We start from the raw sequence: 16,308 nt of genomic DNA on the forward strand, positions 1-16,308 counted from the left end.
ACACGAGCTAGAAGAAGTGGACAAAAACAATTTATGGGATGTACCGTTGAACTTCGAAAAAATAGCAGCGGGTACCATGCATGACAAGGTACTATCGCAGGTTATAAACGATGTGAGGAAAAGCGATTCAATAAAGAACACGACTTATAAAAAAAATAGAAAATGAACTAAGTATAGTAAAAAATCGTCTCTACAAGGCAGAAAAAAGAGAGATTCCTAATAATATGAGAAAAATTATACTGCAGGATCTACATGCCGGACACTTGGGAGCAGGAAAAACCACGGCATGGCATAAATGTTGAAATAGATTTAAAGGTAAAAACTGTGAATTATCAATATGTGGTCAGATAACCCGAAAACCATACAACATTTATGGGCTTCAACACTTAAACCACTCGAAAGATTACATATAGATTACGCAGGTCCATTTTTTCAAAGATATTGGTTAGTAATAGTGGATACATACAGTAAATATCCCATTATCACCTCGATGAAATCTATAACCCCCGAGAGAACATTAAAAGAGCTCATGAAAATAATAAGCTTGTTTGGGATACCAGAAACCATCGTTACAGACAACGGCACTAATTTTACCAGCAAATTATTTAAAAATTTTTGTTATGATCACGGTATAAAGCATGTACTAACATCAGCTTACCACCAACAATCAAATGGACAGGTGTATTCAAATTGAGTATGAAATGCAATATGGAGGACAAGAACACAGGTGCTGATATAGCGCTAGAGAAGTTTTTGTTCAATTACAGAAACACACCTAATACGACTACGGGCATTCCACCCACCAAATTAATGTTCAATTACGAGACTAGAACCAAGTGGGATTTATTGAAGTCTATGTCTATTATTAATGACGATATTAAAACTAAGACCATTTATTTCTCCGAATAGGATCATTAACTCAAGGGATAAAGTATGGTTCAAAGTATTTGGCGAAAACAAATGGGATAAAGGTACTATAAAACGAAAGTATAGCGACCTTTTATATGAAGTGGGCACAGGTATCCGCATCCTAAGTCGGCATCTGGATCAAATAAAAAAAAGATCATATGACACGACCATTAATGATCACGTTCAGGAGGATTTTTTCAAGGGAAAGGATGTTGTCAGTACTTCAACACCGAGTCTTATTCGAATACCGCCAAGACCGGTTCGAGCATCAAAAAAACCCGAGAGGTATAAAGATTTTATCATGACCATAGATGAGACATGTATAAGATTTCAGTACATAAAACACTTGGAAAAGTACTTAATAAATACTACATTCTATTAAAAAATATATTCAAACGCCAAACTAAAATATAAATAAAACGCAAAATATAAAAATAATTTAAATACTAAAATGCAAAAATAAAAAAAAAGATGAAAACGCTAAAAATATTATATAATAATCTTGTTGATTTATGATCCTTTTATTATTCTAACATATCAATTCTCTAATTATTCCTACATTCCAACATCCTATTTAATAATAATAATTTTACAACTGGTGATAATAACAATCTTGTAAAATTGATAATGATAACGACGGAGATTGACGACAAGTCTACGTAGGGGAGACCGGGGTACATTGAGTACAGGGGAACGTTAGGACATTCTAATTATAATTTGAGCTATTATTTTATAAGACTGGAAATTTGAGCCTAACATAGATAATTTTGTCATACATGATTGGCTAAAAAAGATTTGAAAAATATTTAGTATTTTAATTTTTACAGAAGAAAATGTGTTTTGGCATACCAAAAGTAATAAAAAATATTTGCAAACTTTATCGTTTATATTTATAAATAAAGCTTCAAAAATCATAATAAATAGATTTTAGGAAAGCCTAAACCCTATTTTCCAATCTGGCAAACTTTCAGAATCAATAAACATGAATTAATATGATTTTGGATGATATTTATAAAGTTAGTGGGCTCGGTCATAGTATAGTTGGGACACGCCATTTTAGCTCATTTTATAAACAATTTTATAATTTTATTATTAATTTAGTATTGTGAATAATAAATAATTAAATACTTATCTTTCACTATGTTTATGATTAAAAAAAAATTTTTTTACATTTTTTTCTTTACAATTTTTTTTTCGCCAAAATTAATTTCCTAAATTTTGCTAAAATTTTTTTTATATAGTTATTGATTATGAATTATAATATTATCAATAAAATCATATGTGTCATAGTCTCTAGTCTTACTGGATTACTGATTTTAAATTTATTTAGACCTCTATTTCACGAGTGTCCCAACTATCACATATGTGTGTCCCAACGTACACAGAGTCTGTCATAGTTGGGACAAAAAAAATTTTTTTTTTAAATTTAATATTCTAAAAAAATATAATCTTCATAAAATATATATTGATTATTTCAAATAGCCTATACTTTTGGGATTCAGAAGATATTTTAGTTATTCAGATTAGTCTACTAATATTAAAATTATTAAGGTTTGAACGAAAAGTGTCCCAACCATCCCCGGTCTCCCCTACTCGAAACGATATTAACAAACCAACGTGATAGAATCAAGCCAACGATTACGATGACTTGAACAATAAAAATGAACAGATTTGAATGAAAAATTTTTATGACAGCTCAGATGGATTATGAGAAGGTATTTTCAGAAGAAGGGGAATGTTAATTAATTAAGATTGATTTTTTTTATATATTTAAACTTGTTTATAATAAATATTTAAAAAAATTAAATTTATGAAGCCAAAATTGGAGATCAAAATAAATAACTTTTAAATATAATGATATTTTTAAGACTATAAAACCTTTATCAAATGGAAAAACTTTTCATATTTTTATAGGCCAATTCATACTATAAATAATAATCTCATTATTAAACATGGTCTTAGAGATGTTATATGCCCAGCCAAAATTACAGCAAAATACATAAAATTAATAACTTTTAAATACAATAATATTCTTAAGTCAACAAAATCTTTATCAAATGGAAAAACTGCTCATACTGTTATAATGCTTATGTGCCCAGGTAACAATAAACCTTCAGTTGCTCACATCAAACTTAATTTATATATTTGTCTACCTATGACACCTCTCTTAAAATAATATATAACTTGCATAAGTTATCATTATAAACGGGGGGGGGGGGGGTAGGCATAGATTTTTGAATTAGGTTTGCATCCAGTGAAAATCCTGTCATGTAGACGCTGCCTGATAACTATGAATGGTTGCCTCCTCATGACTGATGAGCAGCTATGTATTTCCACAGCCCTCTTCTAAGCTGTAAAGCTGTAGTTCCCCTCATTTTCATCGTCTTAGCCAGCCCATCGAATCGAAAGCTTACCATACCTTGCACTGCAAGTTCTCCCATAGACGACAACCTTGTCATAAATCTAAAACAACATTCTCCTAACTGCCCTAAAAAGTTAATATTCCATCAACCCTCGAACCAGTGGGCCAAACGAAAATGCCATACGCCCTTATGGTATATCCCTCATCCCCTGGATTAATGGTTTCAAACTCGCTTGGGACTTTATCTTTTTCGATTTTGCAGCAAAGTCTAACCTCTCATTTTCGGCCATCAAAAGTGCAGGAATCCTTAAAAAAACAAATATGCTGGTCTCACCAAAACTGTGTTCTTACCAATCGTTACTAATACCCTAGGCATGTTTGAAAGTGAGGCCCTCAATTTCATTAAATTCATAGGAAAAAAAATGAGAGTGATCTCAGGGATCCCAATGAAAGATTTTACTCGCCAGCAGATTTCCCTTTTTAAGTATTCACTCTTCTCTAGAGAGATATGTACCCTTATTTTTATTTTCGCTTAGTTCATTTTTATGTTTTTTTTCATAGATTATATACATATTATTTTTAAATTTAATTTTTAATATAACCTTATTTGTTTTTTAATATATATTTTTAATTCAATAGTGTATATATAAATGTTCAATACGATTTAAATCAATATTGTTAATAAATTATTAATATATATATAAAAAAATAACAATAAAATAAATAAATAAATAAAAATAAAACAAAAAAATAAAAATATTAGTATATAATACTTCTTAATTTATACTTACTCTCTACAGTCCTCTTAAATTAAAGGAACCCTGACAGTAGGGTAAATTACTGTCATTAAGTGGATCCTGGCTTATCCACAAGAGGTACCATCATCACTCTTTAATTGAATGGGCCCTGACAATAAGGTAAATTACCTCCAATCAGTGGATGCAAACTCCCTGCACTGGAGACGCCCTCTGCTAGGTAGTGGAAGCCACTTAATTGGGTGCTTCCCCAGTGAAGGATAAGTTAAAATAATATTTCTCTTGTATAGATTAAGGAACAGGAAGTTAATATTCCTATTAAATAAAGGTAAAATATGTTTTATATATAAATATATTGTTATATTCATAAATAGATTTAAAATTTAAGGTAGGTATGATACATAATGCTCACAAATACTAATGAATTTGAGTTTTTCGAATATATTTTTTATATTAATAAATGTTCTTTACTTTATATCTATAGTCAAAATGTACTGTATTCCAGAAGATAGTTCTAATTCTAACCTTAGTGGTTCATCAGTTAGAAAATTCTTGATTCAAGATCAGCATATGTTGATTGTATAGGTAAATTATTCTTCTTCTTCTTCTCCGTTTTATGGCGATTTCCAGGTTACCCGGGTAGGCCAGTTTTCCCTCTGATTTTCTTTTCCATTTTTGACGGTCCTGAGCATCAATACTTGTAAGATTCATGCTTCTCATCGCCGCTATCACATTTGTCCACGTCATCTTGGTCTTCCTATAAGTCTTGACCCTCCAACTTCCATCATTGTGCATCTCTTTACCCAGTCATCTCTTGTCATACGTTCCACATGCCCAAACCATCTGTCTATTTCGTCGCATTACCATACCAATCATTTCTATACCTAATTTTGCTCGCAATTACTTGCTAGTTTTTATCTCTCTCAGAGATACCCCACACATCCATTAAACCATCCTCATCTCTGTTCTTTCTAATTTGGCTTCGTGAGACGCTTTCATTGCCCATGTTTCACCGCCATAAACTAAACAACTCCTCACACAGCTTACGTAAACTTTCCCCTATAACTTCAGAGAAACTTTTTTATTTGTAAGAATAGACGACATCTCTCTGAACTTTTTCCAAGCTTGTTTGATTCTTGCAACAACGGCAGAATCGACACCATCTGCGTTTAGCATATCACCTAAATAACAAAACTTATCCACTTTTTCTAGGGTTAACCCATTGCCAATATCCAGACCACCATTTTCTAGGTTATCATTATTATGTATTCCTTTCATGCATGTTCTACAAATAAAGGTCATTCTTTCTAACATCAAACTACCTTTTTTCCCGCTACATCTTTTATGTACCCATTTCTGGCATCTGGTGCAATGGATAGAATTTCTAGCAACTCCTTTCCCACATACACCACAAGGCCACTTACCGGATTCCTCCATCTTTAGATTTTCCCCACCAATCATCACCTTTGTTTTTGATGCATTCATTTTCAGGCCCTTTGCTTCCATAGTCATCTTCCATTTACTAACTTTATCCCTCAATTCTCCCTCACTGTTTGCCATTAATACAAGGTCATCTGCATATAATATCTCCAAGGGAAGTCCTTCATGCATTTCTCTAGCCACCACATCCATTACTAAGATAAATAATAATGGACTCAGCAAGGATCCTTGATGAAGTCCTACCTTCACCTCAAAGCTGTCACTATCACCATAATCCGCCCGTACTGCTGTTTGTGCTCTAACATACATTGCCATCACTGCGGTAACCGACCATTCCTCCACACCTGATTTTCTCAAGGCCCATCTAGTAATCTCACGCGGCACCCTATCAAATGCTTTATCCAAATCAACAAACGCATAATAGAGTTTCTTTTCCTTCGCAAGATACTTCTCCTGAATTTGTTTCACCACAAAAATTGCATCTGTCGTGCATTTTCCCGATGCAAAACCAAACTGCATTTCATCAATTTTAATTTGTACCCTTAACCGCTTCTCTAATGCTCTCTCAAATACTTTCATTGCATGTTCCAAGAGTTTAATAGCTCTGTAAGACCCGCAATCTAAAGGATCACCTTTCTTGTATACTGGGATAATTATACTTCTTAGCCAGTCCTCGGGAATAGTACCTTCTGTGACAATTTGATTGGCTAAATTCATTAACCATTCAATCCCTAAATCACCAGAACCTTTAAACATCTCTGATACCACCATCGTTAGACCCGATGCCTTCTCTTTCTTCATCTTTTTCAATGCTCTCTTTATCTCGTCCTTGCCAAATTTACACCCTGGACCTTCTACCTTTGCACAACTAATATTATTATTATCCCATTCATTTTCTTCATTCAAAAGTCCTTTCATGTAAATCTTCCAGGTGTTCTTAATACCACTACCATCAATCGCCATTTTTCCTATATCTTTTTTTTGACATCTGTTTTGCCATTTGAACCATATTTCCAATTCAATTAGCGCATTCCATTTCTTTAGCAAACTCATGTCTTTTTTCTTCTTGAGCCTTCGCTATTAATTTTTTAGCATTTCTTTTAGCCATCTTGTAAATATCATTATCACTATTTTCTTTGCTATTATACCATACTTTGAAACACCTCCGTTTCTCATCCACGGCTTTCGCTACCTCCGGGTTCCACCACCAAGTCTCCTTATGTCTAGGCGGCCCTTTTGTCCATCCACATACCTCCTCAGTTGTCATTACCCAGGCTTTTTCATGGCTTCCCACTTGTCATTCACCCCAGATGCTTGTGCCACCTCCGCCTCCCTAATCACCAATGCCATATTGAATTGACGTCTAGCACTCTCCTCCTTCAATTTCCAAACCTTCAGCCTTGGGACAAACTTTATTTTAGTGATCCTGGCACCTTTAAGAGTGAGATCTCTTGCAACTAGTCGATGCTGATTTATACATTCCTCTCCCGGTATCACTTTCACATTTTTTACTATACATCGATCACATCTCCTTAATAACAAGTAATCCACTGCACTTTTGGTACTACCCGACTTATAAGTCACCAGCTTTTCTGATTCTTTCTTAAACATTGTATTACAGACAATCATATCCATAGTATCACTAAAATCTAAAATCCTCTCTCCTTCCAAATTTCTCATGCCGTAACTGCACCCTCCATGTACTCCTTCATAACCCTTACTACTCGCTCCCATATGTCCATTAAGATCACCAGCCAGGATAATCCCCTCTTTATTTGCCAGTCTCGATGTCACCCCCAATAGACTGTCCCAAAATATATCTTTCTCTTCTTCCAATCTGAGAAACATATGCCGAGATAATATTATATAGTTTTCTACCAAAAATCATCTTGATAACCATTATCTGGTTGTCTAGCCTTATCACTTCGACTACTTTGTCTACCAATTTCTCCGCAACCAATACCCCAAGTCCAGCCTTACCATCATTACCTCCTTGCCAAAAGAATTTATACTTTCGCTAGTCTTGCGAATAATTCTGGTCCCATCTCCTTTCCATCTAGTCTCCTATATGCAGCACACATCTATATGCCTTCTGTGCAATACATCGACGACTTCTCCTGCTCTTCCCGTCATACTCCCAACATTCCATCGCGACCCTAACTCGATCACCCGTAAACTGGTTTCTCCACTTTTTATCAGGTCGTTTATGGCCGTCATAAGTTTCATTTTCATGAATATTGGTTCCACCAGGTTTCCCATCCTTCTTTTTGTCGTAGGCGGATGAGGAGGCCTACGGGGTACTTTGGGCTGCACCCCGCCCATGCTTTGTTGTAACCATAGGGAAATTTTGTAGCAAGGTTTTTACAATCGGATGCCCTTCCTGACATCAACCTCTTTAAGTGGTTTTTACACCCCGTCAAGGAGACGGTGATCCTATTCTAGACCCAGCTCATAGGGAACCTTTTAGCCATTAGCCGCCAAACGTTGCCACTCCCCCGCCACGATGAGGCTGAAATAGGATTTTGGGAGAGTGTATAGGTAAATTATAAAATATAATTTATATATATATATTTAGGTGATTGTGATGAGCAAACAATAATGACTCAGAAAGATTATAGAAAAATTAAATGAAAAGATTCTAAAACAATAAGCCCATGATGATTCCCATAAAAAGAATATGTCAGTAAATATTATGAACCCAACCTCCTACTATATAAAATTTCTGGAGAAGGTAATTGATATAATAGTTAAGCAATCCAACTTGAATGCCATTCAAAAAAATCCTAACTCTCCTCAAAATATAAATAAAAATGAACTAGAGCAATTTATAGGTATTATTTTTTATATAAAGCTTCCAAGATCAATATATATTAGTGAGCAAATACAAGGCAATCATCAGTTGCTAATGTAATGTGCCAGAAAAGATGGGAACAAATAATAGCTTCGCTCCATTTTAATGATAATGCCTTTACACCAACTCCAGATTCAACAAATTATGATCCTTTTAAAATCCGGCCTCTTCTTATTTCCGATTTTTTTTTAAAAGAAATTCCTATGAAGGAGCTTTGTGTGGACGAACAAATTATACCATATAACGGAGTATAAAACAATACAATCCACAAAATCCAAAAAAATGGGGATATAGAGCATTTCTATTATACAATGATGAAGGGCTAGTTTATAATTTTATAAAATAAACGGGAAAAATTGAATATGTAAATGGATGATATCGGGGCAAGCGAAAATGCGTTATTTCAACTATTGGTAAATATACCACTACATTCCAATTTTAAATTATGTTTTGATAATTGTTTCTGTCATATGGAACTTCAAATATTACTAGCCCAAAAAGAAATTTATAGTATTGCTACAGCGAGAGCTTTGTCAGTTTTAACTGAAAAAGAATTCATAAAGATGGAGCGTGGATCTTTTATCGAGAAGGCAACAATAAATGGTATAGAATTACTACTTAATGGCATCATAATAGGTGTGTAATAATTCTAATTACGTATATAGGTAGTTACCCTGTTGGAGATTGTGAAAGGTTTAGAAAGGCGACGGAAAATTAAAATTCCATGTCCGGAAGCTATAAAAGTTTACAATAAAAATATGGGAGGTGTAGATTTAATGGATTCATTGATAGCTTTAAATATAATTCACATAAGATCACGTAAATGATATCACCGTATAGTATTCCATATACTTGACATGATGCTAATAAATTCTTTGTTAATGTATAGACGAGATTTTGTAGCTTTAAAGTTACAGGTAAAAGAACAGATGCCATTATTAACATTTAAAATTTCAATTACAGAGATACTCTATAAATGTAACAAAAATATGAATGCTAGGGTAGACAATTGACACCAAATATAAAGAAAATTCTCGCAAGGAGCCGACAAGTTATTCCGCGTAAAGAAATAAGACAGGATTTAATAGCACATTGGACAAAATATAGTAAAAAGACTCGATGTAAAAACCCTGGGTATAAATTGGTTATTAAAGTGATTTGTACCAAGGTGTTATTATATTTTACTTCAAAAAACGATTGTTTTAAATTATTTCATGAAAATTAATATAAATTTGTTTTATTATATTATTTATCAAATAATAAAATATGTCTTTATTTTGTAATAGGTTTAAAATTGAAAAAAAATATTATATTTTTTACAGGCATTGTGTATTTAAATACACACACTGAAATTGTTTTTACGGTTTAAAAATTGTTTTTACAAAAATAAGTTTTTAAAAAAAAATTATATCATTTATTGATACGCGCAATGAAGGGTTATTAATGTATATTTTCCATTATGTGATGATGCCAATTTTTCTAATTTCTTTAATAACATTTTCCTTTATATATCTACCAAACAGATCAAGATAATAGTAAGCACTAAATATGATTCAGTCTATTTTTAATCATAAGGTTGGGAAAAATTATATTGCTAATAATTTTTCTTTATACTGGTTATAGTACTCACAGACATTAAAACACGAAATATTGCCATAGATTTTAGATTTAGTGCTTCCAATTATTCGGCCAACTTCATGGAGATCATAAAAAGATTTTACATATTTTAAAAGGCAAAAATAAAATAACTAAAGATAAATAAGAAATATTTAAACAAAAATTACCTAATCAGAATTTTCGAAGGGTCATGCAACTAGGGTTTTGGAAGCTAAGCCTCAAAAAAAAATTGATAACACCCCCCCCCCCCCCCCACACACTTCTTGAATAAATCCTGGCTGTACCAATGGTTATAAATAAATGTTAAATGGTGGTTTCAATATTTTTTTTAAAAAAATATTCGTTTTCTCAACTCGATTATATTTTAAAAATATGATTAAATAGTGTTATTGGGTTAACCTTAGGCTGCTGTTGGGCTAAAGACGGTTGGTTTTCTTCGCTGGAATTGACCTAACCATATAAAAAAATATGTAGAACATATAATCAAAACAAGGGCTAATAGAACAGGACTGCAACATCGGCCCAAGTATAATCATTTTTAAAAATTGGATAGTGTGGGGCCCGTTTGGTGTTAGTAAATGACCTAACTCGAACCAACTTCAAAAATATTTAACAGAGGTTTAAGCCATTTTAGTGAAACCGAGATTAATTTTTAGAGTAAACCCAAGTTTTAACGGAGATTTTTAGTTTAACCTAGAGGCTGAACAGTTATTTGGCATAAACTTTGAAATTAAAGCAAAATTATTTAGCAGATTTCGCAACAATAAGCCGAATTATAAATTTTATTAGCAAAAACTTAATATGGGACCTAACCCTATCATAATTATTTTTCAACTTAAAATTTTTGTATTGGAGAAGTTCGATTTATCGGACTTGTTTTGCAGACTATATATATTTATTAGTGTTGTTAAAGTAACTAGTTACATTTTTGCTAAAAAATAACTATAACTAGTTATATTTTAAAAATTGTAACTTATCTTTTTTGAAATGTAACTGCCAAAAGTAACTAGTTACTTTAAAAAAAATATATATGTATAAATCTAAATAATTTATTCCAGTAATTAATTTTATTTTTAATGTTTTTTTTAAAAATAACATAACTATTAATTAAAATTATTATACTATATCTATATTCTATGTAAAAATATATAATTAAAAGAAGAGAAATAAAATAAAATAATGTATTTAGGTTTGGTCGGCGGGGCTTAATGACCCATATGTATAGATATACATTTGGATCGACAAATTTTGATTTATTCTTTGTCGTAGATAGATGCCTTTTTGGATCATCTGTGATTAAACGTAACCTTTGCCATATTGTTTTGAATAATTTTAGGGCTTGGGGTCCAAATGATCCACAAGTGTCTGAGACTACCTGAACGAACAAAAGATTTAAGGTGGTTATATTTATTTGTTTTTGTATTTTCAGCTTTGTGATAGAGTTGAAATAAAAAGATCTGGCAAAACGATCTACACATGTATAATCCCAAGCGAGGGGCATACATTGATTCCACGGGACTATTGTCATTCTATCAGGGCTGAAGCCAGAAGGTTCCAGTGTAGAAGGAATATTTGCGAATTTCCAGATTATATTGATGATCAAATCGATGGCATAGTGCCTGGATAATTTGCTTGAAAAACGAGTGGGGGGGTGTCTAAGTCTTTCGATATGAGTTTCACAAGGGACACATAATGTGGGCGTTACGATTTCACAAAACGAAGACCTATAGCTATTCTAATATCTTCTAAACAAGCCTAAATTAGAACTAGATATAGTTTCTAACCATTCGTAGCCAAGATGGCATATGGCTGAGGCTGGAATTATTTGATCTAGCAAAAGAGTCGTATTGTTTTCATTCTGTATATCGGGGTTGGGTTTTAGGGGAGAAAGAGCGATGGAGATTTTCTATGACAGCTTTGAAGTGTAAGTATTCAACGCAATGCTGTATCAATGGCAAATTCCAGTCTATTTGTCTTAAATTTGGATATGAGCGGCTTGGAGAAATTTTGCTCCAGAGGTTTGATGTTACCATATGATGTGGATCCGATAATCTCCAAGTCTCCAAGTGTGTATGGAAATTTAGCAACTGAGGATAAAAAGGCTGAAATGCTTAAAGATATGGGGAATGGATACCTATACCACCTAGCTTTGGTGGAAGGGCAGCTATACTGAAGAGTTAAGAGAATTTGATATTTAAAATAGATTCGAGTATTTTTTATAATGAACCTCAAAATAATATTTAAAGGTACATGAAAATTATTTTAAACGAAAGGCATGTAAAATTTTAGGAATGAATAAAAAATATTTGAATAAATAAAAAGCCTGATCAGAGGTAAATGTTTTAAAATATTTTTCATTCTATTGAATTTGACAAGAAATTCATATATGAAATGAAATATAGCACTTTCACCTCCAATGGGTGAACCTAGGTGGGTAAAGCTAATTTTGTCCACTACAATAAAATTTTCATGTGGGCAGTCCGATTCAAGGAAATTAATTTTTTTTAAAAATATATTAATTTAAAATTTTGTTTAAATGTTTGATTGTGTTCACAAAGGATATGCAACAATAATATAATTTCCCGTCCAAATAGATTTTCATTTCTTAAATTGTTATATTGCTTTTAATAAACCTATTTTTTAATATTATATTTCTTTACCTATTTAGCACAATATATTCCATATTCTATATTCTTTGCCCTCAAGTTGCTGGTAATATTTATGGAATTACATATAAATGTATTTTTTTTTAAATTTTACTAAATTCGATCATAGAACTTAGTATAAGGAATGACAAAGACTTAGCTTATTTAAAAATTAAATATTTTTTGAATAAACTACTAAATTAGTAATCATTACTTACTAATAAGAAAAGTTTTTAGACCCGGCCCGGATTTTTTATAAATATTATATTTATTTTTGATTTTTATAGCTAATAATAGCGATTTCAAATATTTGGTTTTAAAATATACGGCCTGGCCTGGATATTTTTTTTTAAATTTCAAGCCCGATCTGAGTATATTAAAAAAATTAAAATAAGTCCCAGCCTGTGTACCCGGACCGGGCTTAGGGGCGGACCTGCAGGTCTCTAATAAATATATTCAATTTTCCGATATTTTTTTTGGTTTAATTATTTTTTTATATAAATAAATTGTATATTTTTTCAAATAATTGATTAATTATTATATCCTAATTTTTTTATATTAAATAAATGCGTTCAGTAAGTAAATAATGTGTTTATGAATGATGTATAAAGTAACTATTATGTCACTAGTTACTTTTGAAATATAACTGTAACTAAAAGCTAGTTACATTTTTACCAATGTAACTAATAACTGTAACTAGTTATATTTCTAAGTAACTTTTAACAACACTAATATTTATGTAAGAGAAAATAGAAATTGTTCTTCACATACTTTTATTTACTTTGAGTTATACCTTTACTAATATCGGTATCGGATTGGTGCCGATATTAGTCAATAATTCGATTTAAGATAGGTCGATATTTCAATTGATTAAGTACAAATGTTTTAATGTATTTTTAAAAATCACTTATTTTATAATTATCTTATCGCAAGTTCTATATATATTTTTTTTATCGCTAAGTCAGTAATTTTAAACGAAATGGAGATACATAAAGTAAATTATTTTAAAATTTTTGGGGAAGTAAAAAAATTACAAACCAGAATTCTATATATGGATTATATGAATGTCAAGATGGACACCGATATAAATTTTGGGATCCCTTTTTATAAAAATAACTATTTTTATAGGATAAGATTTTTTATTTTTAAAATTTGAATCCATTTGAAAAGAAAATTATTAAAAAGGCAAGATTAGATCACAATAAATACTCATTTTCCCAATCAGGCGCGTACGCAGGAATTTTGTCTGGGGGGGAGGGGGGGGGGATAATAAAAATTTTTAAGAAATATTGTTTTTTAATAATATCAAGCATAAAATTATTAGAACTAATAACTAATTCTAATATACAATTTTAAATTAATGTGAATTACAAAAAAATTATATGTATAAACTGTCAATAAAAAACTATAAAATAAATGTGAATTAAAAAATATTAAACCAATATAACTGGCGGTATAACTATAAAATAAATGTGAATTATAAAATATAAAGTGAATATAACCATTATATGAATCACTTAAATGACCCAAAATAGAAATTTGAATTTTTAGAGCCCTTAAAATTTACATACATAAAAAATTTAAATTTTGGAAATATAAATTAATACATAAAGAGTTTCTTAGGAATAATTGGATTTTGTATGTTATATATTTACATGTAAAATCCAATCTCGTTGGGATTGAGCTAATTTTTCAATTATCTCATCCTTGCTTGTCGTCAAATGCCTATGAATATTCAAAAGATCCAAACCTTTCAATTTACTTTCAAAAGTTGTACTTCTTGGTATGTTTTTCAGAGACCTGCAGGCCTGGGTAATTTTTTAAATATACCAGGGCCGGGGCCATTTTTTTTAAAAAAAACACCCGGGCGAGGTCTGAAATTTTTTTAAAAAAAATATCCGGGCCAGATTGTTATTTTAAAACAGCCTATAATTGAAATCGTTATTATTAGCTATAAAAATCAAAAAGTAATATAATTTATTTTTAAAAAATTGGGCCTGGCCTAAAATTTTATTTAAAACAAAGCCGGGGAGGGCCTGAAAATTTAAAATAAAAACCCCTGAATCGGGCTGTAAAATATTTTTAAAAAAAATCCGGGCCGTGCCCTGCAAATGGTACCTCTGCAGGGCTGTTATTCTTCTTAAAAAGAGAATGTTCTCTCATTAGTTTACTAATGGGAAGAGTTGCTAATATATATGTCGTATTGGGATATGGAATCACGTGGGATTAGAAATCCCAACGTGAAGATTCAAGATCTTGAATCCCCACGTTTAATTCGGGATCTTTTTTTTAAAATATTTTTTTAAAAAATTTTTAAAAATATTCCCAATCCCCATGAAAAATAAATAAATAATATAATTACTTTTTCTTCTCTTTTCTTGCGGCTGGCAGCATATAATTAAAAGGCCAAAATAAGGGATTTAAAAAAAGAATTTAAAAAAAAGTAAATAGTATAAAATTAAGGCATATAATAAATGAAAAGGGATGAGGTTTTAAAAAATATTAGAATATATTACTTTTTCTTCTCTTTTTTGCGGTTGGCACTATATTAAAAGGCCAAAATAAGGGATTTAAAAAAAGAATTTATAAAAAACTAAATAGTATAAAATTAAGGCATATAATAAATGAAAAGGGATGAGGTTAAGCTTTTTTGTTTTAAAAAATATAATTATAAAATATCCGAATTATTGCAACAATTATTCAATGCAATATGGCAGACATTTCGTTGAAGATTTATGCAGAGACCCGAAACGTTATTTATAACGGTTCAGTTTGGTTACGGTTCTTGAGAAGAAATTTATAAAGGTTCGGTTCGTTCAGCTAATTATAAAGGTTTATAAAGGTTCATTACGGTTAGAAATTTTTTTTTTATTGAAGCAACACCATTTTCTAATTTATTTTTATTACAAGCATCTATGAATTATATATAAAAAAAATATATAAGATTCAAAATAACTCATTTTTAATATATTATTTAAACTTATAAGTAATATATTTTCAAGTATAAAAAGATTCCTTTTTGTTCGTGACGATAAAACAAATTTTAGCCCCAAAAAAGCCCTTTCTACAGAAACTTGTTGCGGGAACCGCCAGTACTATAAGAGCACGTTTATATAATTCTGGATATTCAAATTATTTCCATTTCTAAAATATAAAAACTGAACCTGTTTAAATAACCGTTTTTTATAAAGGTTCTTTTTACTCCTTCAAAAAATAATTATATATGTTCGGTTACGGTTATGGTTCAGATATTTATAACAAAAATAATTTTTTTTAAAAAAAATATTTAAGGGGATTCGGAATTTTTTTTTTAAAAAGCAATTGAATTATATTTTTTTGCCGCCTGGCTGACACCAGAAAATTTTATTTTTTAGAGATATTTATTATGTATTGCTTTTATATTTTTTAAATCATTAAATACTCGAAAAAATGGTTTTATATAAATTAAATGTAAAAAAATAAATGTGGCAATGAAAATATTCACGCCCATTCACGCTTACCACTATGAAATTTTCGACCCGACCCGCCCGCTCACGAAAGGCAATATTTTGATTTACGCCCGAAAATTCATGGTGTTTTTTTTTCAAAACTAATGCTATAATTTTTTACACTTTTTTAATTTATTCTATTTATTTCGTTAATTCCATAATCCATAATAAAAAAATTATATACATATTATAAATCCAAATTTTTACTTGGAAAAAGATGAATGTCTATTTTTTTTTATTT

At 30.9% G+C, this 16,308-nt stretch overlaps 1 protein-coding gene across 6 annotated transcripts in view; it reads right to left on the reverse strand.

Moving 5' to 3' along the window:
* The window catches only part of LOC135922250 (electroneutral sodium bicarbonate exchanger 1-like), a 138,745-nt gene that overhangs the window by 80,786 nt on the left and 41,651 nt on the right, over positions 1–16,308 (reverse strand). For 5 of the 6 annotated variants that reach the window (XR_010570813.1, XM_065456660.1, XM_065456663.1 and 2 more), the window contains one exon: positions 10,334–10,384. The exons of the other annotated variant lie outside the window; for it this stretch is intronic. Coding sequence is in view for 4 of the 5 variants with exons in the window: in XM_065456660.1 (XP_065312732.1) it covers positions 10,334–10,384 (51 nt within the window). In the remaining variant the exon portion in view is untranslated. The remainder of the gene's footprint in view (positions 1–10,333; positions 10,385–16,308) is intronic. 6 annotated transcript variants of the gene reach the window in all.

The sequence above is a fragment of the Gordionus sp. m RMFG-2023 genome, chromosome 1 (assembly GCF_954871325.1).
Source record: "Gordionus sp. m RMFG-2023 chromosome 1, tfGorSpeb1-WG-v2, whole genome shotgun sequence".
NCBI lineage: Eukaryota > Metazoa > Nematomorpha > Gordioida > Chordodea > Parachordodidae > Gordionus > Gordionus sp. m RMFG-2023.